This window comes from Scyliorhinus canicula, chromosome 7 (genome assembly GCF_902713615.1).
Source record: "Scyliorhinus canicula chromosome 7, sScyCan1.1, whole genome shotgun sequence".
Lineage (NCBI taxonomy): Eukaryota > Metazoa > Chordata > Chondrichthyes > Carcharhiniformes > Scyliorhinidae > Scyliorhinus > Scyliorhinus canicula.
Genome location: NC_052152.1, coordinates 100,926,316 through 100,948,388, shown reverse-complemented (window position 1 = coordinate 100,948,388; position 22,073 = coordinate 100,926,316). Strand labels below are relative to the sequence as shown.

Below are 22,073 nucleotides of genomic sequence, written 5' to 3'. Positions count from 1 at the left end.
ATATTTATACTGGTAAACATTGGAAATATGGTGCAGTTCTAAGTGTGTTTAATGTAATATTTCTGTTCCTGGAAGGGTAAACGCTATAGTTGGATTCATGTTGGACAAAGGTGTTTGTGTGGGGGTTGGTTACATTCCAACTGTGTTTCTATTGTCCTTGGAGAGGGCTGTGGCGTGAAGAGTAAATAGAAGTAGCAATTACTGTTTAGCAACTGGAGGCTCTTGTAAAGTAGAAAAAGCTTTCAAATCTTAGTTTTAGCTGGATTCATTGCAGTTGGAGACAGGATACTGGGGGTGTGACATCTCTCAAATCTGCCAGGAGAAGCTGGACAGGACAAGGGAGTTGCAAAGTTGCAGGTTTCCTAAGGAACAAGATGCCATCGAGATAACTATGGAATTGGGACAGAATGAATGTCTAAAAGACAACTGAAGAACAAACAGATCAAAGTATTATTCTGAAGCATTCCAGGAAGAGTAAACAGTGTTATGCGTTAGGTAATTGCAGAGGTAACTGCACATGTCAAGTGGGACAGCAGACTTTGGAGGTAAATTAAACATTTGATACCATTTTACTAGAGCCTAAAGCATTTGTGAACAATTTGTGCAGCAGTCAAGACAAATAAATCCTAAGGAATTGGTGTAAATCCTGGACTGAATTCTGTTAAAAGTAGAGCGGGAGCTTTGTTTAAAAGTATCATTTGGAAAACCTGGACTGGATTTTGGAATGCACACTGCTAAGGGAAAGCCTTAGATTTTAAAGTGTATTTTGGGAGTTTGAGTTTGGAAAATCTCATGTGGCAATCATCTGGGCGGGGAGGAGGATTTTGAGGAGAAATCGACAGGCACTAACTTGGTTCTGAGCGGAGTGTGTATTTGACCACAACCAATCTGTGTGCTTGAAGGGACTTTGGTAATGAGACCATTGTAGATTAAGATGTATTTTGTAATCTATGTTAGTAAGATCTGTGTGTATTTGTTAAGGTAAGGGGGAGTAAAGGAGTACTGTAAAAACTTCTCATGTTTAATAAAAAAATTATTGTTAAAATTAATTAGTGGTCCTGTGACTCTGTTCCTCCATGTATTATTTTATAAAAAGTGAAAGTTATGGGGGAGGGATTCTCTAACCCGGGGTCTGGTGCGCCCTGGCCCACAATGGGACCCTCCATCCTGGCAGCCGGCCAATGGGGTTTCCCGTTATGCCACCCCCACGCAGTTGGGAAATCCGCGGGAATGTGTGCGCTGCAGGCGAAGCGGTGGGTCCCGCCGCCGGAGAATCCAGCCTATGGTCTTTTGAGCCAAGGTTCCATTCTGGAATTTTCCCTTCCAGTAATTTTGGTTGAAAAATGTTTTTGTTGGGATTTTTAACATTTAGTGACATTTATACACAACAAGAAACTGGCAAGAATACAAAAGAAGAAACCAAGCAACAGCAACTTCAAACATCTGTGCAACAGCTTGTCACTTTCCCTGTGAGGTTCGAATGGTCAGCCTCCTTGGTTTTGGGAGGGGGGGATTGCAAGTAGCCTTCCTCCCTGTCTCTCATCTGCTGTACGCAAGATCCCTTTTATCGTAGCAGTATTCCCTGCACCCCAGCCCAATTAGTCGCTGGTTGCGAAAAGGTCCTCAAAGGTTTGTGAACTTCCATGTATCGTGGAATAACTCGGCCAGATTTGAGAGCTACTCTTGAGGCCTACTGACTACCAACCTAGTCGAAGTCTCCGCCTGGCAATCATAGAGCTCTGGATGCTCTGACACCCCGAAGACCGCCACAGATCGACAAGGCTCCATCTCAACCCCCACAACACTGGACATGACCTCAAAAAAGCCTGACCAGAGCTCTGAGTCTGGGGTAGGACCACAACATGTGGGTGTGGATGGCCGTTTCCCCCGACACCGCTCGCACTTATCCTCCGCCTCCAGGAGGAACCCGCTCATGCATGCCTTTTTCCATGAGTAATCTGTAAATGTTCGGCATGCTCTAACCAGCCCAGCCCTACCATTGTGTCCAAAAGTGTGTCCGGGTCTCTAGGGGAACGTTTTGCCTTCTTGCAGAGAAAGGCACGCAGCTGCAGGTGCCCTTCGGGAGTTGGATGTTCTCTGAGACTTCCCCCAGGTTGCCAGTCTACCATCCATGTATATGCCCTACTCCAATAATGAGCTTCTCTGCCTGTATTTTGCTTAATCCAACTTGGCTGCTTGTCAGCAAATAACCCTGTCTCACTGTGTAGTGGTGTTTAAATGTGTTCCTACAGTTACTTTGTAATGGAAAATGCGAGCGAACCTGCTACCCCCTATTCAGTCGCGCCTTTCAATTATTTTTAGTCTAAATTTTATGTAAATTCTGAGTCCCAGAATAAAAGTATTGCTTGATCGCTAAGGATGTTTAATATACATGTCCTTCCCAGCATCCCTCAGCCTAAGAATGTAGGAAATGATGGAATTTTGTTTCTCTGATTACCATGCAATTGCAAATCATCATTGGATGGATTTCAAAATTCCCTGTTGTCACTTATGAATCATTCTTTTATGTTTGCATACCCTCATACCTTTGAAATGAGCCCTCCGTGGTTCCAACTGTGGCTTACATTGCACTAACCCCCCCTTCACCCTCCCATTACCCTCCATTCATTCCAGCTTCACAACCTTCAGCTATTTGGCTGAATTTTTCACAAGACTCTCAATAAATTGCTCTCCCTGCCATCCTCAAAAACAGCTGCATTGATCTTCCTTTCAGTTTCCCCCCTTAATCCTTCTTTCCAGTTTGGATAATTTTTGTCTCCAAGACATTTGTGTAAGTGGAAGTTCTTAGTCCCAATTACCTGTTTGTTTCTACATAATTACTCTGGTGTCTGCAGTTGGAGATGTTTATTGTTCAATAACTTGTTATTTTTTTTAGTGGGTGAGGTAAATTATAGCAAAATGTCTTAATAAACTGAAGTTGGGTTATTGTACCAAACATTCCCTTGGTTTTTGCACTTGAATTTTGAATAATGTTGAAGAGTTTGGACTATATAAATCTGTTTTAATATGCAACATAAATTATATCCTCAAGGTTATGTTCACTGAAGAGGATGTGAAGTTTTACCTTGCAGAGTTGGCACTTGCTTTAGATCATCTACACAGTCTGGGAATTATCTACAGAGACCTAAAACCAGAAAAGTAAGTTTATAATTTTCAACCTGGATTGAGTTTCCATTGAGCACTTGTATGCCAGTCAGTGCTTCATATACATTATAAAAATTGAAGTTACTTTTTCCTATGGCTCTTATAGGAATGTAGCTTGCCAGAACTGCTAACTTAGTGAATTTTTATTTGAAAAGTATCTTTTCAAGGAATTAAGTGTAATTGTTTTCTTTCAGTATTTTGCTGGATGAAGAAGGTCATATTAAATTGACAGGTGGGTAAAATTCGTTAATATGCGTTCTACTAGTTTTGCTTTGCTGCTCTTATATCCGCATCCATGGCCACCTGACACATCCTTAGCTCCTGCTCCTACTCCCCCCCCCCCCCCCCCCCCCCAACCAGTCAATTGTATCCTTTTCTGGTATTTCAGTTTCACTGGTTCTTAGAATGGGTGCATTTTAGCCCTAATTGTGAGTTCTAGTTTGAGCTGCCACTGCACATCCCCGAACTATAACCGTCATGGGCACTGGCTTTTTTTGTTAAATTCTGCTTCCTGTACCTCAAGACTTTGGGCGGAATTCAATTTAAAATGTTCTTAAAACCACGCCCATATGTTTTGGGCGTGCCCAGCGCTGGGGGAGTTTTGGAAGGGGGGGTGGTGTCAAGGGTGGTGGGATCCGGGGTCAAGACAAGCTGGGGACTCGCAATTTTTGGGGTTGCAGTGGAGCCGGGAGTGCAGGAGGCGAAAGAGGCCGGTGTTCTGGCCTTTGCGTCCCTAATAGCCCGGCGGAGGATCTTGCTCCAATGGAAGGATGCGAGGCCCCCAAGCGAGGAGGCCTGGATCAATGATATGGCGGGGTTCATTAAATTGGAGAAGGTGAAATTTGCCCTGAGGGGATCAGTACAAGGGTTCTTTAGGCGGTGGCAGCCTTTCCTGGACTTCCTGGCGGAACGGTAGGGAAATAGGCCGGCAGCAGCAGCAACCCGGGAGGGAGGGGGTGGGTGGTTTGGTTTGGTGGGAGGGAGAACTGTGTGCATGGATTTGTGGGATGTGGCGGGTGTTATCTCTTTCCCTTTTGTTGTTTGGGTGTATTTTTGTTTTTTCTTTTGTTTGCAGTTGCTTTTGAAGTTGGGTGGGTGTTGTTCTTGGGTTTTTACCGTGGTTGTGTTGTTAATATTGTTGTGATGTTTATATTTTGTAAAAATCTTAATAAAAATTATTTTTTTTTAAAAAATGTTCTTAAGTTCTCTTGTGCCGGGTTTGTCAGAGAGTTTCCTGCAGGCTCTGCTGCTGAATTCCTCACTGCTATTCACTGACACTTCGTCACTTTTTTGGGCCCTGGGGAGTTTCTTACCGGTTTAGCCCACATAGATGTTTTTTTCACACTGGGAAGGTAAACTCTGAGATCAGGCTGCCATTTTGAAAGGGTGCCCCGGTCTCTAGGTGAGCATGGTCCCCTCCAGCCATCGGAAATCACACACACGCGCGCGCGCACACACACACACACACACACACACTTTCAAGAAGCTTCTGGGCTCCATTCGCCTGCTGCACCTGTCTCTGAATATGAACCGTTTATTGATGCTGCATGCCAATGCAACCCAATTGACCTCAGCTTTTTCCCACCAAGTGAACATTATCTCCCCTCCCTCTATTTCCTGCCACAATATATGTTCTTTAGTAATTTTTATGCAATCTGGCCCGTATAACTTGTTTTCCCTGAGGTTGATTGGCATGTACCTTTTGACTGCTGCTCTAAATTGAAACCCATCATATCTATTACCGAACTTATCTCCCCTTTTCTTTTACGACTATTCTTTTCACCATTTATGGACCCCTTTCTAGTGTTGTCACGGCTCCTTTTATTTTTCACTGCTCGAGTACTCTGTCCTCCCTAGCTCTATCCAATCCTTCAACACTATTTGACCTTCCTACTCTCGTGCTATCATCCTTGGCTTGAGTTTCTCTTAGATAAGGTAACAGCTTCCCTCTGCATCCTTGAGGGTCCAGCGAGGCATTGGTCACTGCCTCCTTAATAAGTACCAACTGCTTCTCGCTAGTCTCTCGCTGACCTTCCTGTCGAGCATGCCCATTAATTGCCAATCTCCTTCTCGTCAAGTTCTGTCCTCACAGTGCTGACCCTGTGAACTCTGCCAGCGGATACCACGGTGCCTCTACAACACCCTTCAGGATATTTGTTCACTTGTGAACAAGGCCCTTGTCATCCACGAGCTAATTGTGGATGATTACATAACTATTCTGGCCGTATCTCCCCATAACCAGTTTTCTGTTGTTTTCCCCTATTTGAAGCGACTTCTCCTGGCTATACCTTTCACCAAATTTATGGATTTTGGCATCTGATTTTTTAAAATAATTTTTTTTAAAATTAGATTTTGGGTTGAGCAAGGAGTCTATCGATCATGAGAAGAAGGCCTATTCGTTCTGTGGTACAGTGGAGTACATGGCGCCAGAGGTAGTCAACCGAAGAGGTCACACTCAGAGTGCCGATTGGTGGTCTTTTGGTGTACTCATGGTAAGGATTTTTTTTGTTTTAACAAACAATTTTATTGAGGTATTTTTCGGCATTGTAAACAGTTACAGACAACAACAAAAAGAAAGCAAAAAAGGCAAAAATGTGCAAATAACAACGTAGAATCAATACTTCAATCAAACCATACTGCACAGGCCCGCTCCTCCCCCATTGACATTACCCGCCTATTTATCCCTCCTACTCTACTCTAATCTCTCCCCCCCCCCCACACACACACACCCCTGCTGACGTTCACTCTCCTGCGAAGAAGTCGATGAATGGTTGCCACCTTCGGGCGAACCCCTGTACAGATCCCCTCAAGGCGAACTTAATTTTCTCCATACCAAGAAAACCCGACATGTCCGAAACATAGCTCAGTCTTCGGGGGTTTTGAATCCCTCCATGCCCAGTATTCGTCGCCGGGCTATCAGGGAAGCAAAGGCCAAAACATTGGCCTCTTTCTCACCCTGGACTCCCGGGTCCTCCGAAACCCCAAAAATTGCCACCCCTGGACCCATCACCACCTTTGTTTTTAGCACCTGGGACATGATCCCCGCAAATCCCTCCTAGTACCCCCTCAGCATCAGACATGCCCAAAACATGTGAACATGGTTTGCCGGTCCTCCCCCGCATCTAGCGCACTTATCCTCTACCCGAAATAATTTGTTCATCCGAGCTACCGTCATGTGGGCCCGGTGAACGACCGCCGCCAAGCTCCTCCTCCCATTTGCGTTTCAGTTCCTCCGTCTGGGACTCTTCCCCCTTCATGAGCACCGTATAAATATCTGAGACTCTAACCTCTCCTCCTTCCCCTCTAGAGACTATTCTGTCTTGGATCCCCATTGGCGCGAGGTGTGGGAAGGATGGGACTTGTCTGTGGGCAAAGTCCCGCATCTGTAGATACCTGAAATCGTTTCCCCTTACCAGGCCAAATTTCTCCTCCAAGCCCCTCAAACTCGCAAAGCTCCCCTCCAGGAACATATCGCCCACCCTCCCCACCCCTGCCCGCCGCCATGCTCGAAACCCCCATCCATGCTCCCAGAGGCAAACCGATGGTTATCACATATTGGAGCCCAGACAGACGCACCCACCTCTCCTACATGCCTCCTCCACTGGACCTATATCGGCAGGGTCGTCCCCACTACCGGGCTGGTGGAGTACCGGCCGGCGACAGCGGTAGGGGAGCCGTGACCAGGGCTGCCAAACTGGTGGCCCTGCACGAAGCCGCCTCCACCCGCTATGGTAAGCATTTTTAATATATTCCCTTTAGACTGTATTTACTGTAAAGAAATAATGCTCTTATAAATTATTCACTCCGTTGTTTTCACTCAAACAGGGAATACATTTTTATCCACTCCACCTTGATTTCCTTGAACTAGTTTGCAGTTACAAGAAGGCGGCACGGTGGCGCCGTGGTTAGCACTGCGGCCTCACAGCTCCAGGGTCCCGGGTTCAATTCCAGCCTCCGGTGACTGTGTGGAGTTTGCACGTTCTGTGTGGGTTTCCTCCCACGGTCCAAAGATGTGCAGGTTAGGTGGATTGGCCATGCTAAATTGCCCTTTAGTCAAAAAGGTACGGTAGGGTGGCGGTTTGGACTTAAGTAGGGTGTTCTTTCCAATGGCCAGTGCAGACTTGATGGGTCAAATGGCCGCATCCTGCACTGTAAATTCTATGAAGTGTTCAAATTTTAAGCTTCATTTCTGAAAATATTCTCCAGTTAGTTCCCCCTCTGTTCAACGTTTTGTCCATCACTTCTGTTGTGTTTTAATTTTCTGCATAATTTTTTAGTTATTTATAGCTTTAACATTTACTTTTGCCATTGCTAGAATTTCACAATTGTGCATTTTAGAAACCAAATGCTTTAGGGAGCTGATTGTGCCCTTGCTTTCATTCTCAAGATATGGACCTGAAGTAGCAGCACCTGATGCCCAGACTGTCTGGGGTCGTTGAACTCTGATTAAATGAAATGAAAAATGAAAATCGCTTATTGTCACGAGTAGGCTGCAATGAAGTTACTGTGAAAAGCCCCTAGTCGCCACATTCCGGCGCCTGTCCGGGGAGGCTGGTACGGGAATCGAACCGTGCTGCTGGCCTGCTTTAAAAGCCAGCGATTTAGCCAAGTGAGCTAAAACTGCAACAATGTGGGGAAACATGTGGTCGACCATTTTGGATTCCAGAAAGACAGATCAGAAACTATAAGAAGCTACCAAACTGTAGAATAGTGACTTATGGGTCCATGTACAGAAATTGCTGACGATAAATAATCGGGTACAAAATTATTTTTTTTAGAAGGGCCAATGGAATATTATCCTTTGTCCAAGGACTGTAATGCAAAAGAGTGGCATTATGGTACAGTTGTGTAAAACGCTGGGTTAAATTTCGAGGACATGGTGCATAGACTAGGCTTGTAATTTCTTTGAGTATAAAAAATTAACGTGTGAACCACTTGACTTAATAAAGAGGATTAAAGTTTGATAAAGAGAAACTATTTCCTTTTGGAGAATAAGCCCATAACAGGAGTGCATAACCTTTAATATTGAAACTAGGCATTTCCCAAGTGATGCTGTGAAGTTCTTCACACAGGTAGGTGGAAACCTAGAACAATCTTCCCCAAAAAGCTGTTAAGGCTTGGACAATTGAAAAATTTGAAACTGAGACTTTTAAGGATATTAAACCCCATATCTGTGGATGCTCCGGTCCTCCCACAGTCCAAAGATGTGCGGCTTGGGTGAATTGGCCATTCTAAAATTGTCCCTAAATGTCCAACGGTTGGGTGAGGTCACAGAGATAAGATTGGGGAGTGGGCCGAGATAGGGTGCTCTTTCAGAGGGTCGATGTAAACTCAATGGGCCGAATTACCTCTTTCCACACTGTAGGGATTCTGTGATTAAGGGATATATGATTAAGGGATATGGAATGAAAGGAGGGAAATGAAGTTGAGGTATAGTTAAGCAGTGTTGTAATAGAAAGACAGAACAGGCTCAGAGTTGAATGGCCAACTTGTGTTCCTATGCTTCAGTACAGTGAAAATTCCAATGGATGCTGATAGCTGTTTTAATCAATCTATCCCAAGGCTACTTGAGCTCTCCACTTAAATGTCTTAGTCTCCCTTGACTGCAATACTTCTCTCTTTGAGGTATTGTTCACTATAAGTGGTATTACAAGGTATAATTTCTAACTTGGAAGTTAATTATATCACCACTATTCAAGAAAGAAAGGAGACAGATAGCTGGAAACTAAGGCCTGTTATTGGGAAAGTGTCAGAATCGTATTATTGGGGAAGTATTCGCACTACAATTAGAAAAACATGTGATTAGAACAAGTCAACATGGTTTTACAAAAGGGAAATCCTGTTTGATAAATTTGCTAGAGTTTTTTTGAACATGTAACCAGTAGGATGGATAAAGGGGAACCAGGACATGTGGTATATTTCATAGAATTTACAGTGTAGAAGGAGGCCATTCAGCCCATCGAGTCTGCACCGGCTCTTGGAAAGAGTACCCTACCCAAGCCCATACCTCCACCCTATCCCCATAATCCAATAACCCCACCTAACACTAAGGGCAATTTTGGACACTAAGGGCAATTTAGCATGGCCAATCCACCTAACCTGCACATCATTGGACTGTGGGAGGAAACCGGAGGAAACCCACGCACACACTGGGAGAACGTGCAGACTCCACACAGACAGTGACCCAAGCCGGGAATAGAACCTGGGACCGTGGAGCTGTGAAGCATTTGTGCTAACCACTATGCTACCGTGCTGGATTTCAAAAGGCAAATAAGCAAGATACGGTCTCCTGGAGTTGGGAATGGTGCATCAGAATCGATGGAAAATTAGTTAACAGACAGGAAGTAGACTGTAGGGATAAATTGGGCATTTTCAAATTGGCAGGTTGTGATGAGTGGAGCACCATAAGGATCAGTCCTAGGACCTCAGCTATTTACAATCTATATTAATGACTTAACCGAAGGGACAGAGTAATGTCTCCAAGTTTGCTGATATAATGCTAGGGAATGGAAACTGTGAGGAGGACATAAGCTGCAAACAGTTGGGCCACATTGCTTTCTCTTATTTCTTATGTTATTGTGTTTCAAATAATGCTACATTCTGGATTATAGCACTGGTTAAACATTGTCACGTTTATTTCTAATTTCCTCAAAAATGGTGCTCGATTAAATTTTGACTACATTCTGTCTTTAGTTTGAGATGCTTACAGGCACCTTGCCCTTTCAAGGAAAGGACAGAAAGGACACTATGACGATGATACTGAAGTAAGTAACAAGTAATTCCATAAATATTGTAATTATTTAATGTGAATAATAAGTTTTATTCTGCCAAGTTTCTTACTGTTTGTATTTATTATTGCAGAGCAAAATTAGGAATGCCACAGTTTTTGAGCCCAGACTCCCAAAGTCTATTGCGAATGCTTTTCAAACGCAATCCTGGAAACAGGCTAGGTATTTATGCTATTACTGAACGATAATTCAACATGGTGCAGTCTGTCTAAGGTGATATCCTATATTTTTCAGTGCTACTGTTTCCTCAAATGATGTAAAGCCATACTGTTGCATAGTGGTCACAATATGTATAGTTCAGATTAAGATCGCAGGTGAACGTTTTTAACAAAAGAAAAATCATTTATGGCATGTGGGGCCGCTGGTTAGGCCAGCATTTATTTCCCATCCCTAGTTACCCTTCAGAAGGTGGTGGTGAGCTGCCTTTGTGAACTGCTGCAATCCCTGAGGTGTTGCAGGGTAGCATGGTGGTTAGCATAAATGCTTCACAGCTCCAGGGTCCCAGGTTCGATTCCCGGCTGGGTCACTGTCTGTGTGGAGTCTGCACATCCTCCCCCTGTGTGCGTGGGTTTCCTCCGGGTGCTCCGGTTTCCTCCCACAGTCCAAAGATGTGCGGGTTAGGTGGATTGGCCATGCTAAATTTCCCGTAGTGTCCTAATAAAAAAGTAAGGTTAAGGCGGGGGTTGTTGGGTTACGGGTATAGGGTGGATACGTGGGTTTGAGTAGGGTGATCATGGCTCAGCACAACATTGAGGGCCGAAGGGCCTGTTCTGTGCTGTACTGTTCTATGTTGGTACACCCACAGTGCTGTTAGGGAGGATGTTCCAGGATTTTGACCCAGCGGCAGTGAAGAAACTGATTGATATATTTCCAAGTTGGGATGCTGAGTGACTTGAAGGGGAACCTCCATGTGTTGGGGTTCCCAGGTGTCTGCTGCTCTTGTCCTTCTACATGGTAATGTTCGTGGGTTTGGAAGGTGCTGCCTAATGAACAGTAATGAATTCCTGCAGTGTATCCTGTCGATGGTACACATGGCTGCCACTGTTTGTCGGTGGTGGAAAGATTGAATGTTTTGTGGAGGAGATAGCCTTCAAGCGGGATGCTTTCTCCTGGATGGTGTTGAACTTCTTGTGTTGTTGGAGCTGCATTCATCCAGCCAAGTGGAGAGCATTCCATTACTTTCCTGACTTGTTCCTTGTCGATGGTGGACAGGCTTTTGGGTGGGGAAGTCAGTAGGTGAGTTACTCGCTGTAGGACTCCTAGCCTTTGACCTCTCTGGTAGTCACAGTATTAATATGGCTGGTCCAGTTCAGGTTCTGATCAATGTAAACCCCCAGGATGTGATTTGTTGGAGATTCAGCGTAATGGAATACTCTCCACTTGGCTGGATGAATGAATGCAGCTTCAATATCTGAAAAGTTGCAAATTGTGCTTAACATTGTGCAGTAATCTGCGAACATCCCCGCTTGACCTTGTGATGGAAGGGAGGACATTGATGAAGCAGCTGAAGATGGTTATGCCTAGAATTATATGATCTAGGAGGTAGCAGTTTAATCTAGCATGTCCATGCAGTTCTCTGGATGAGTTACTCCCAATCCTCTGCTCATTTCATCATGGTGCTGCAAAACCTTCCTCTAAGTGGAAATCCAATTCCCTTTTGTAAGTTACTCTTGAAATCTGCTTCCACCATCCTTTCAGACGGTGTGTTCTAGATTAAAACTCACCGTGCAAATTAAAGCTCTTCTCTCCCTGACTCTCTTTCCCCAATTATCTTACACCTGTGTCCTCTGGTTACCCATCCTTCTGCCAATGGAGACAGTTTCTCCTTATTAACTCTTCATCAAAATGCTTTGCATGAAAAGTGGTGAAAACTGACTCCATAAATAAATTTATATGGGTGAGGATATTACAAGATTACCAGCATAAAGGAGGGATATATAGCACTAAGCACAACAGACTGGAACGACTAGTTGAATGGCCTTATCCTGTGTTGTAGGTTTATATGATTCTATAATCTGTGATGGGTGAACAAAGAAAAGTACATCACAGGAACAGGCGTTACAGCCTTCCAAACCTGTGCTGACCACACTGTCCGTCTAACTTAAAACCTTCTACACTCTTGGGATCTATATCCCTCTATTCCCATCCTAATCATGTATTTGTCAAGACGCCTCTTTTATGTCACTATCGTACCTGCTTCCACAGCTGCCTCCGGCAGCAAGTTCCAGGCACCCACTACCCTCTGTGTTTTTAAAAGAAAAAGAACTTCTCTTGCACATCTCCTTTGCCCCTCGCACCTTAAACCTATGTCCCCTGGTAATTGACTCTTCCACCCTGGGGAAAAAAGCTTCTGAAAAAGCTACTATTTGTTCTATCCATGTCCCTCATAATTTTGTAGACTTCTATCAGGTAGCCACTCTCATTCCAGTGAGAACAACCTCTCCTTGTAGCTAATACCCTCCATACCAGGCAACATCCTGATAAACCTCTTCTGTACCCTCTCCAAAGTCTCCACATCCTTCCAGTGGCGTGGCGACCAGAATTGAACACTATATTCCAAGTGTGGCCTAACTAAAGTTCTATACAGCTGCAGCATGACTTGCCAATTTTTATACTCTATGCCCTATCCGATGAAGATAGCATGCCGTATGCCTTCTTGACTACCTTCTCCAACTGTGTTGCCACTTTCCGTGACCTTTAGACCCGTACACCCAGATCCCTCTGCCTGTCAGTACTCTTTAGAGTTCTGGCATTTACTGTATAATTCCCACCTGTATTAGACCTTCCAAAATGCATTACCTCACATTTGTCTGCATTAAATTCCATCTGCCATCTCTACGTCCAAGTCTCCAACCAATCTTTATCCTGCTCTATCTAACTAAACATAGGAAATAAAGACCTTCAAGCAACTAGCCTGATTTGAATACAGCTAATTTGTGAACAGAAACGGAAGAATGTTTTTCCGACCTACTGGCTGACTATGTTTACCAGTGACTCACTGTTTAGTTACGTTTTCTTCGAGTATCTGTGATACTGAGCAAGAATTGCATGAAGAGTAGTGATTTCATAAATTAAGAGCTAACTCATGATGGCAGCATTAGTAAGGAAGGGACAAAACTATTCGAATAGAAATTGCATTTTCCCTTTCAATTAACTTTTCCAATGATCGCCTTCCACTATAATGGAGGATTTCAGCTGTGCAGGGGAGAGGGTGTTTGGGAGTCCATAGGGAGAAAGATCACAAATAAATTGTACGCTTTCATTACATTGCCAGGTGCTGGTCCAGATGGTGTTGAAGAAATTAAGAGACATGCTTTCTTTTCCACTATTGATTGGAATGTAAGTATTGGTTTTTTTTAATGCAATTTTTTTCAAGTCACACTTCTTATGCATGATCTTAAAATATGAATTTTCTTGTTTTTCAATGTAAAATTAAATAATTTACTTTGGGCGGGATCCTCCAATCCTGCCGACAGCACACCCCTGCTGTGGGGTCGATTCAATGGGAATTCCCATTGACAGCGGTGGACCAGAAGAACTGGCCAACAAGGCTGTCACCTGCTGCCAGTAAACACACCATGGGGAGGCCAAAGAACCCTGCCCTACATGCACCCACCCACATTTTTCTGAAATAAATCTTCCACGGGTCACAGCGCCAGGTCCCAGGTTCGATTCCCGGCTTGGGTCACTCTCTGTGCGGCGTCTGCACGTTCTCCCCATGTCCTCCTGGGTTTCCTCCGGGTGCTCCGGTTTCTTCCCACAGTCCAAAGATGTGCGGGTTAGGTGGATTGGCCATTCTAAATGCCCTTAATGTCCAAAATGGTTGGGTGGGGTTGTTGGGTTACTGGGATAGAGTGGAGGTGTGGACTTGAGTAGGGTGCTCTTTCCAAGGGCCGGTGCAGAACCAATGGGCCAAATGGCCTCCTTCGCACTGTAGATTCTATAATTCTACGGGCATGTGCAGAATTGGTTTGAAGTTTTCTGATATTCAAAGTAAGCTACCATATTCCCTTTCTTAAAATATTCTGGATTTTTGAGGAGGCATTTTCAAACCCATAATTAATCCAATTTTAGAAATTTTCTTTTCAGTTCCATTCTTATGCAAATATATTACGTACACATTTCAAATTAACATGTACGTATGAACGTATTGCTTATTTCAGAAATTGTGCAGAAGAGAAATACAGCCACCTTTCAAACCTGCAATTGGTAGACCAGAGGATACTTTCTATTTTGATCCAGAGTTTACAGCAAAAACACCAAAAGGTAATCATATTGATAATTAATTATAAATCTTAAGTACATAACCCTTATTGTTTGGCTCTCCGTTCAACTTATGCTTCAAGACAGTAGCGCATTACACTCCATACAGCATGACTACATGCAAAAACTTACTGTTACTTTTTGTCCTATAGATGTTTTGATTTTCATGTGGTGGGGGGGGCGGGGGTTTGTCCTATAGATGTATTGATTTTCGTGTGGCAGAGGGGTGTGTGGAGGGGGGTGTTACTAGAGTAGTTGTGGATGCAATACAGGAGTGTTCGTCAACCAGCAGTCAGACCAGTTTCTTCAATTGAAGATCCCCACCTTTCTAAGATCACTTAGAATATGTAATAATATGTAATATAAATAGCTGCAACATGTGTCGTGTTTTGATTTAAATGCAATTTTTTGCATTTGTGTGAAAACGGCCCAAATGAAGTTTATTCTCTATTATAATGTTATTTAGATTCCCCTGGTATTCCACCCAGTGCCAATGCTCATCAGCTCTTTCGTGGATTCAGTTTTGTGGCTATTACCTCCGAGGAAGAACCCCAGCCCATGCAAACAGCTGTACATCCAGTTATACAGGTAAAAAACACAGTCAATACATGTTTAATTAAAATGTTCATCTAGTGGTTCATTCAAAGCTAATACCCTGACTCAGACACATTAAGTTGCAGTCACTTTTGCATGAATGTTGGCAAATTAGACCATAAATCCCATTCTAGCCCTAATTGTTGCTCCACATCTAATTCTTTTGAAAATTATTTTGTGATAGAAGTAAAATACTTTGTTTTATCATGTATTATGTTATTAGCTTCACTGCATCATGGAGCAAGTGCAGTGACAAAAATCAGTTCAGTCACAGATAATCAGCAATTTTGGATATATTGGCTGCAGGATATAAACACCATTGGGTAGCTGATGTATGCATGTTTTATTGGCAGCAACTTGTATTTGATACTTAAAATGACAAATGGAAATTTTAAAAAAATTAATTCATCGCTTTGCTTCAAAAAAAAAGAGGTATTTGCTCTGAAGCCATGACAGTAACCTTGTGTGGGTCTTCACAACTCAACATAAAGGTTAATCAGGAAACGCTTAACTATTGTAAATCTGCTCTGTGCCTTCCCTTCACTTATCCATTGACCATTTAATCTGTCTTTATCACCTAAGCCACAATCTACTGATGTATTGATTCTACCATCGTTAGATCATGAGAACATAGGATACACCCTGGAAGGCAAAAACCCATGAAGATTGTTCACTTTCACGTCTTGATTAAATTAATCCAGATTTGGGCATCGAAAGCAGAGCTTGTCTGAGCCCACACTGTGCCCAACTAAAATACCTACTATTTTTTAAAAAATGAAAGCATAACGCCCATTTCTAAAACCAGAGAAGCTGCATTTGTTAATACTCTAATGGTATAATATGTTTTTACATCACCGTAGAACGTGTCTGGAAGTGCTTTACGCAATTATTTATCTTTCAAGTGGCTGCAGGCAGTACGCCAGGTGAATTATGATTTGTCATTTACCCAATACCATTAAAATTGATTGGATTCCAATTTCAACACGAATGTATTGACCAATTTCTTGTATATCCTGATGTGCAAGTTACTTGTAAATGTAAATATTCTCTTTTTTAAATTGACCAGTTTTCTCTTAATTCTTTTCATTGTGGATGGGTACATAACATCCTGAGCATTATTTTCTTGCCCGTGGGCAGTTTACATTTTAAAATCTAAAGGAGCAGGTCAGAAGCTGGGAATTCTGTGGAGAGGAACTCGCCCCTGACTCCCTAAAGACTGTCCACCATCTACAAGGCAAAGTCAGAAGTGTGATGGAATACTCTACATTTACCTGGACGAGTGCAGCACTGACACACAAAGCTCAACACTCCCCAGGAGAAAGCAACCTACATGATTGGCACCCCGCCCACCACCTTCAAAATCCTCTCTCTCCATCACTGACTCTCAGTGGCAGCAGTGTGTGCCATCTACAAAATGCACTGCAGCAACTACCAAGATTCCTTCAACAGCACCTTCCAAACCAATGACTGCTACCACCTAGAATGACGAAGGCTGCAGATGCATGGGAACACCACCACATACATGCAAGTTCTCCTCCAACCCACGCACCATTTTGAGTTGGAACTATATCTCCTTCCTTCATTTCTCACTGGGTAAAAATATTGGAGCTACCTTCCTTGCTGCAGTTCATGAAGGCAGGTCACCCCCACCACCACCTCCATTTGGCAGGGACCATTAATGCTGACCTAGCCAACAACACCTGCATTCTGTTAGAGAGCTTACAAATAAAGCTACTGAACTTCCATCAAGTTGTGAATGACCTCTTTATTTCAATGTGCAGTACATTCCAGATTGCAATATGGCCACATGCGTGCACCTTAGAAGGAACATTTCTCTCCTCCCACTGCTCTGATTCAACTTCTAAGTTCCCATTCCATTATTCACTGGTCGCAATCCATCTCTAGCCTAACAGGTTATATCGTACTCTGCTCACCCCTGTTCCAACCCACTTCTCTTTTGTCTTCACACATGTTCCATTCTCCTGTCACATCTAAATCCACCTCTCTTGTAACTGGTCCTTTTGCCCCTTTATGATCCGTTCAAAATAGAGTCTCCAATTTTTTTTCCAATTAAGGGGCAATTTAGCATGGCCAATCCACCTAGTCTGCACATCTTTAGGTTGTGGGGGTGAAACCCACACAAACACTGGGAGAATGTGCAAACTCCACATGGGCAGTGACCCAGGGCCGGAATCGAACCCGAGTCCTCAGTGCCGTGAGGCAGCAGTATTAGCCACTGCTCCACCGTCCCACCACCTCTGACCCGTTTGTATCTGTCCTCGCACGTCACATATCCAGAATGTTAACCCGTCTCTCCTGACACAAGAGTTTACACTTGGAATCATAGAATCCCTATGGTGCCGAAGGAGGCCATTCGGCTCATCAAGTCTGCACTGACCCTCCGAAAGAGCACCCTATCTAGGCACACGTCCTCACCCTATCTCCGTAACCCAGTGGCCCCACATAACCTTTTGGATACTAAGGGGCAATGAGTACGGCCAATCCACCTATCCACATCTTCAGACTGGGAGAAAACTGGAGCACCCGGAGGAAACTCACGCAGGCATGGGGAGAATATCCAAACTCCACACAAGACAGTCACCCAAGGCTGGAATTGATCCCAGGTCCTCTGCACTGAGGCAGTAGTGCTAACCGCTGTGTCAGCATGTCACCCACTGTGACCCACGGCGCTAGGAGAGTAGATGAAATGTGAAAGGAGCAGTGGGGTGAGTTTAAATAATAAACAATTTTAAAATCCAACAGTGAAATAAGATGCCCTCAATGTGGTGTCTCTTGCATTATCTATTAATCTAGACAGCTTTAATTAGCCTGCAGTTTCCAGACTGGTGTGTGTTTGTTACTTAATGCTAAATGTAGGCTTCTGTTGGCAAAATATGATCAAGAACCCAATCTGCATCATAAACCTGCCTGTCATGGTACTTGTTGAAATCTTTTTGGTCAACTTCATTGCAGTCTGTGATGTTTACCTGACCGTGGTGGGCCATGCCAACTGAGTTTGTGATACTTAATTGCTGTGGGTCTTTCTGGGCAACTTGGCTTCAGGTTAAATCCTGGTCTATTGAGAACTGCTGAATGGTGAGCTCTCGAGTCTTTCTCAAATCTTTAGCTGGCGCCCAGATGCTCTGAAAAGTGTTCCAAGTGTCACGGTAAGACCCTGGGAAGTACTGAGGATCAGGGGGATCTTGGTGTGCATGTGCTCTGGTCCCTTCATGTAGCAAGACCAGGTGGATACAGTTGTTAAGAAGGCATATGGTATACTTGCCATTATTAGCCAAGGCATAGAGTTTAAGAGCAATGAGGTTATGCTGGAACTGTATAAAACGTTGGTTAGACCACAGCTGGAGTATTGTATGCAGTTCTGGAATCCACATTACAGGAGGGATGTAATAGCACTGGAAAAGGTGCAGAGGAGATTTACCAGGATGTTGCCTGGGCTGGAGAGTGTTAGTTATGAAGAGAGATTGGATAGACTTGGATTGTTTTCCTTCGAGCAGAGGAGACTGAGGGGGAACATGATTGAGCAATGAAAATTTTGAGTGGCATATATAGAGTAGACCGGAACAAACTTTTCCCCTTGGTGGAGGGATTAATGACCAGGGATCATAGATTTAAGGTATGGTGCAGAGGTTTAGAGGGGATGTGAGGAAAACCTTTGTACCCAGAGGGTAGTGTGAATTTGGAGTTCGCTGCCTGAAAGGGTGGTCTAGGCAGAGAGGCATAACATTTCTGAAGTATTTAGACGTGCACTTGCAATCCTAGGGCATATAAGGCTATGAGCCAAGTGCTGCAAAATGGGATTAGAATGGTTAGGCAGTAGGGCAACACTGTGGCGCAGTGGTTAGCATTGCTGCATCACGGAGCCAATGTCCCAGGTTCGATTCCGGGTCACTGTCCATGTGGAGTTTGCACATTCTCCCCATGTTTGCGTGGGTTTCACCCCCACAACCCAAAGCTGTGCGGGGTAGGTAGATTGGCCACGCTAAATTGCCACTTAATTGGAAAAATGTATTGGGTACTCTAAATTTATTAAAAAAGAGAATGGTTAGGTGGTTATTTTTGACCGTCGCAGATGCGATGGGCTGAAGGGCCTTTTCTGTGCTGTGTGATTCTATGACTATGATCTATTTTTCCCAGGTCAGGGTCAGTCTGAGAATACGGGGTAGAATGTTTAGGACAGAGAGGAGGAGAAATGTCTTCACCCAGACAGTGGTCTGCCTGTGGAATTCGCTACCACAGAAAATAGTTGAGGCCAAAACATTATGTTTTCAAGAAGCAGTTAGATACAACACTTGGGGCAAAGGGGATCAAAGAATATGGGAGGAGGGCAGGATGAGGCTCTTGAGTTGGATCAGCCATGATAATGAACAGTGGAGCATGCTCAAAGGGCCGAATGGCCTCCTCCTACTCCTATGTTCTATGTTTATCATCTGTTGGTCTCCACTCCTATTCCTGATGGTTAAGCTGTTCTAAACCTCTTTATCGAGATAATCCCGACGATCTGATTAGACTGTCGGCCAAAGCATCTGTTTCTGCCTGACCTGCCAAACTATCTAAGTACAATTAGTACTAGACCATTCTGGGAAAGGGTAGTGGGAATCTGAAACTCTTCTCCAGCCAAAAACCCTGATGAAGTTGGGTCAGTCAAAAATTTCAGCACTGAGATTGATTAAAGTTTTGTTATTCAAGGGTATTATGGGTTTCAGAGTCAAGGTGGGCAGACGGAGCTGAGATTCAGATTGGTCATGACTAATCAAAATGGCTGAACAGGCTTGAGATGCTGTTTGACCGACTCCTGTTCCTGTGTTCTCTGTACTGTTTTGAGTCCCCTTCTCCCATATTTTGTTTTCATTTGCTTCTCCCAGCAACCCTCATTTATATAGAATATTCCTTTCTTTTGATAATTGAAAGTAAGTAAGGAAAACTGGTTCTCTCGGGTCAGAGGCAATAGAACAGAATACGTGAAGATAATGGAGATAGAAATACACATAGAAAATAGAAGTAAAAATTGAATAGAGGAGGCCAATCGGCCCTTCTAGCCTGCTCCACTATTCATTACGATGATAGCTGATCAGAAAGTTCAATATCCTGATCCCGCCTCTTCCCCCCCCCCCCCCCCCCAATATCCCATGATCATTTTAGCCAAAAGAGCTAAATCTAACTCCTTCAAATTATACCTTTTGACCTCAACTACTTTTTGTGGTAGTGAATTCCACAGATTTGCCACTCCTGAGTGAAGAAATTTCTCCTCGCTTCAGTCGTAAAAGGTTTACCCCTTATCCTCAAACTATGACCCCTAATTCTGGACTCCCCCACCATCGGGAACATTCTTTCTGAATCTACCGTCTAATCCTGTTCGAATTTTGAGTTTCAATGAGATTCCCTCTCACTCTTTTAAACTCCAATGCCTAATCCTAGCCGATTTAGTCATCCTCATGTGATAGTCTCGCCAAGATGCCGTGAAGCTAAAGAGATGGTGTTGCATTTCCAACCATTGTTAATATTAACTGATTGTTCTGAACTTCCATGATCATTTTACTTCACAATTCTGAATGCAGCACTTGTTTTGGTAACTGGCCTCACAATTCTTTTGCAGTTGCATAGAACCAGTATTCAGTTTATAGACAATTATGACCTGAAAGAGGACATTGGTGTGGGTTCTTACTCCATCTGCAAGCGATGTGTAAACAAATCTACTAACATGGATTATGCTGTCAAGGTATGTGCATACTATTTTACAGCACAAACCATGTGCAATTTAGGATGATTCAAATGACTAGACTGAAGAACATCTTTCAAGTAAACCTTGTGTTAGTTGCCTGTTTCTGAATTTTGCTGCTTTTCTATCTTCACAGCTATCAGCTGCAGAGTAAAGTTTTGGATATGTTGAAGTTTATTAAGACTGGAGGTTTTCAATTTCAGCCAGGAGAGCACTGGAATAGTCAAATCAGAACTGACAGTGATATGATTACGGTTTTAGCAGCAACTGAACTAAGATTAGGTCAGAGATGGGAGTAGATGGACCTCATGATGCAGAGTCAGAAACTCTGGTCGCAATCAAACAGGATGCTGAGGTTATAAACCTACTAGTTCAGCCTAAAATAATGGGGGGAGGAGGAGGGTTGAGAATGAAATCCGTGACAAAGAGGCATAGACTGCATAGTGACTGTCCATTTACTGTTGTATTGAAATAATTTCTTTCTTGTGTTTTACAGCTTTGTTCATTTTTTACACCCGTTTTCATTTTATAAATTCTTAACTTTCCCTCTGGCCATTGTTTTTAAATAATGTAATAATTGGATGTCAGAAGTGCCAGGCAAAACCCATTTCCAACAAGAGAATTTAACCATCTTTCAATGGCATTACCATCCTGGAATCCCCTACTATCAATATCCTGGAGTTCAGGAATTCTGTGGCAAATAATCGCCCCCATACTCTAGAAAGCCTGTCTACCATCTACAAGGCAAACATCAGCAGTGTGATGGAATGCTGTCTCCTTACCTAGATGAGTACAGCTCCAACAACATGCAAGAAGCTCTGTACCATCCAGGACAAAGCAACCTGCTAAATTGGCATCTCATCCACTACGTTCAACATTCATTTCCTCCATCGATGCACAGTAGCAGCATTGTGTACTATATTTGAGATGCACTGTAGCAACTCATCAAAGGTCCTTCAAAGCAGGAGCGTGGAGAAACACTGCGTGCAAATTCACCTCGCACCATCCTGACTTGGAACTAAATGACTATTCCTTCACTATTGCTGGGTTGTAAGCCTGAACTCCCTTCCTAACAGCACTGAGTGTGTACTTAGTCCACATGGACTGCAGCGGTTCAAGAAGGTGGCTAACCACCAGCTTCTCAAAGGAAATTAGTGAGGAGCAACAAATGTGGGCCCAGCCTGCCATTAACATCCACATCTTGTGAAATTAAAAAAAAAACATCTTTTTTATTTGCCAGTTTCATCATACAAATAACAAAAGAAACAACAGCAAAAATTACCCCATCCTTATGCAGCCTAAAACATTGACTCGTAAATACTAAAAATAAGTTGTTTTTTTTTAAAAACCCAGAAAAAGCAAACCCCCCCCCCCCCCCCCCCCCCCCACACACACACACACACACACACACACACACTTAGTGTGCAATGGCAACAATTTCCAGAAAGTGCATTATAAACAAACCCCATGAATTGTAGAACCCTCCCTCCAAGCTCAAATTTCACCTTCTCCAGGTCCGGAATCCC

The 22,073-nt window shown here is 43.5% G+C and overlaps 1 protein-coding gene across 3 annotated transcripts in view; it reads left to right on the top strand.

Moving 5' to 3' along the window:
* LOC119969227 (ribosomal protein S6 kinase alpha-3) overlaps positions 1-22,073 on the top strand; it is a 123,769-nt gene that overhangs the window by 81,231 nt on the left and 20,465 nt on the right. For all 3 annotated transcript variants that reach the window (XM_038802555.1, XM_038802554.1, XM_038802553.1), the window contains 9 exons: positions 3,053-3,159; positions 3,360-3,397; positions 5,515-5,657; positions 9,859-9,929; positions 10,027-10,115; positions 13,228-13,292; positions 14,117-14,219; positions 14,683-14,804; positions 20,425-20,547. In XM_038802555.1, the coding sequence (XP_038658483.1) occupies positions 3,053-3,159; positions 3,360-3,397; positions 5,515-5,657; positions 9,859-9,929; positions 10,027-10,115; positions 13,228-13,292; positions 14,117-14,219; positions 14,683-14,804; positions 20,425-20,547 (861 nt within the window). The remainder of the gene's footprint in view (positions 1-3,052; positions 3,160-3,359; positions 3,398-5,514; positions 5,658-9,858; positions 9,930-10,026; positions 10,116-13,227; positions 13,293-14,116; positions 14,220-14,682; positions 14,805-20,424; positions 20,548-22,073) is intronic.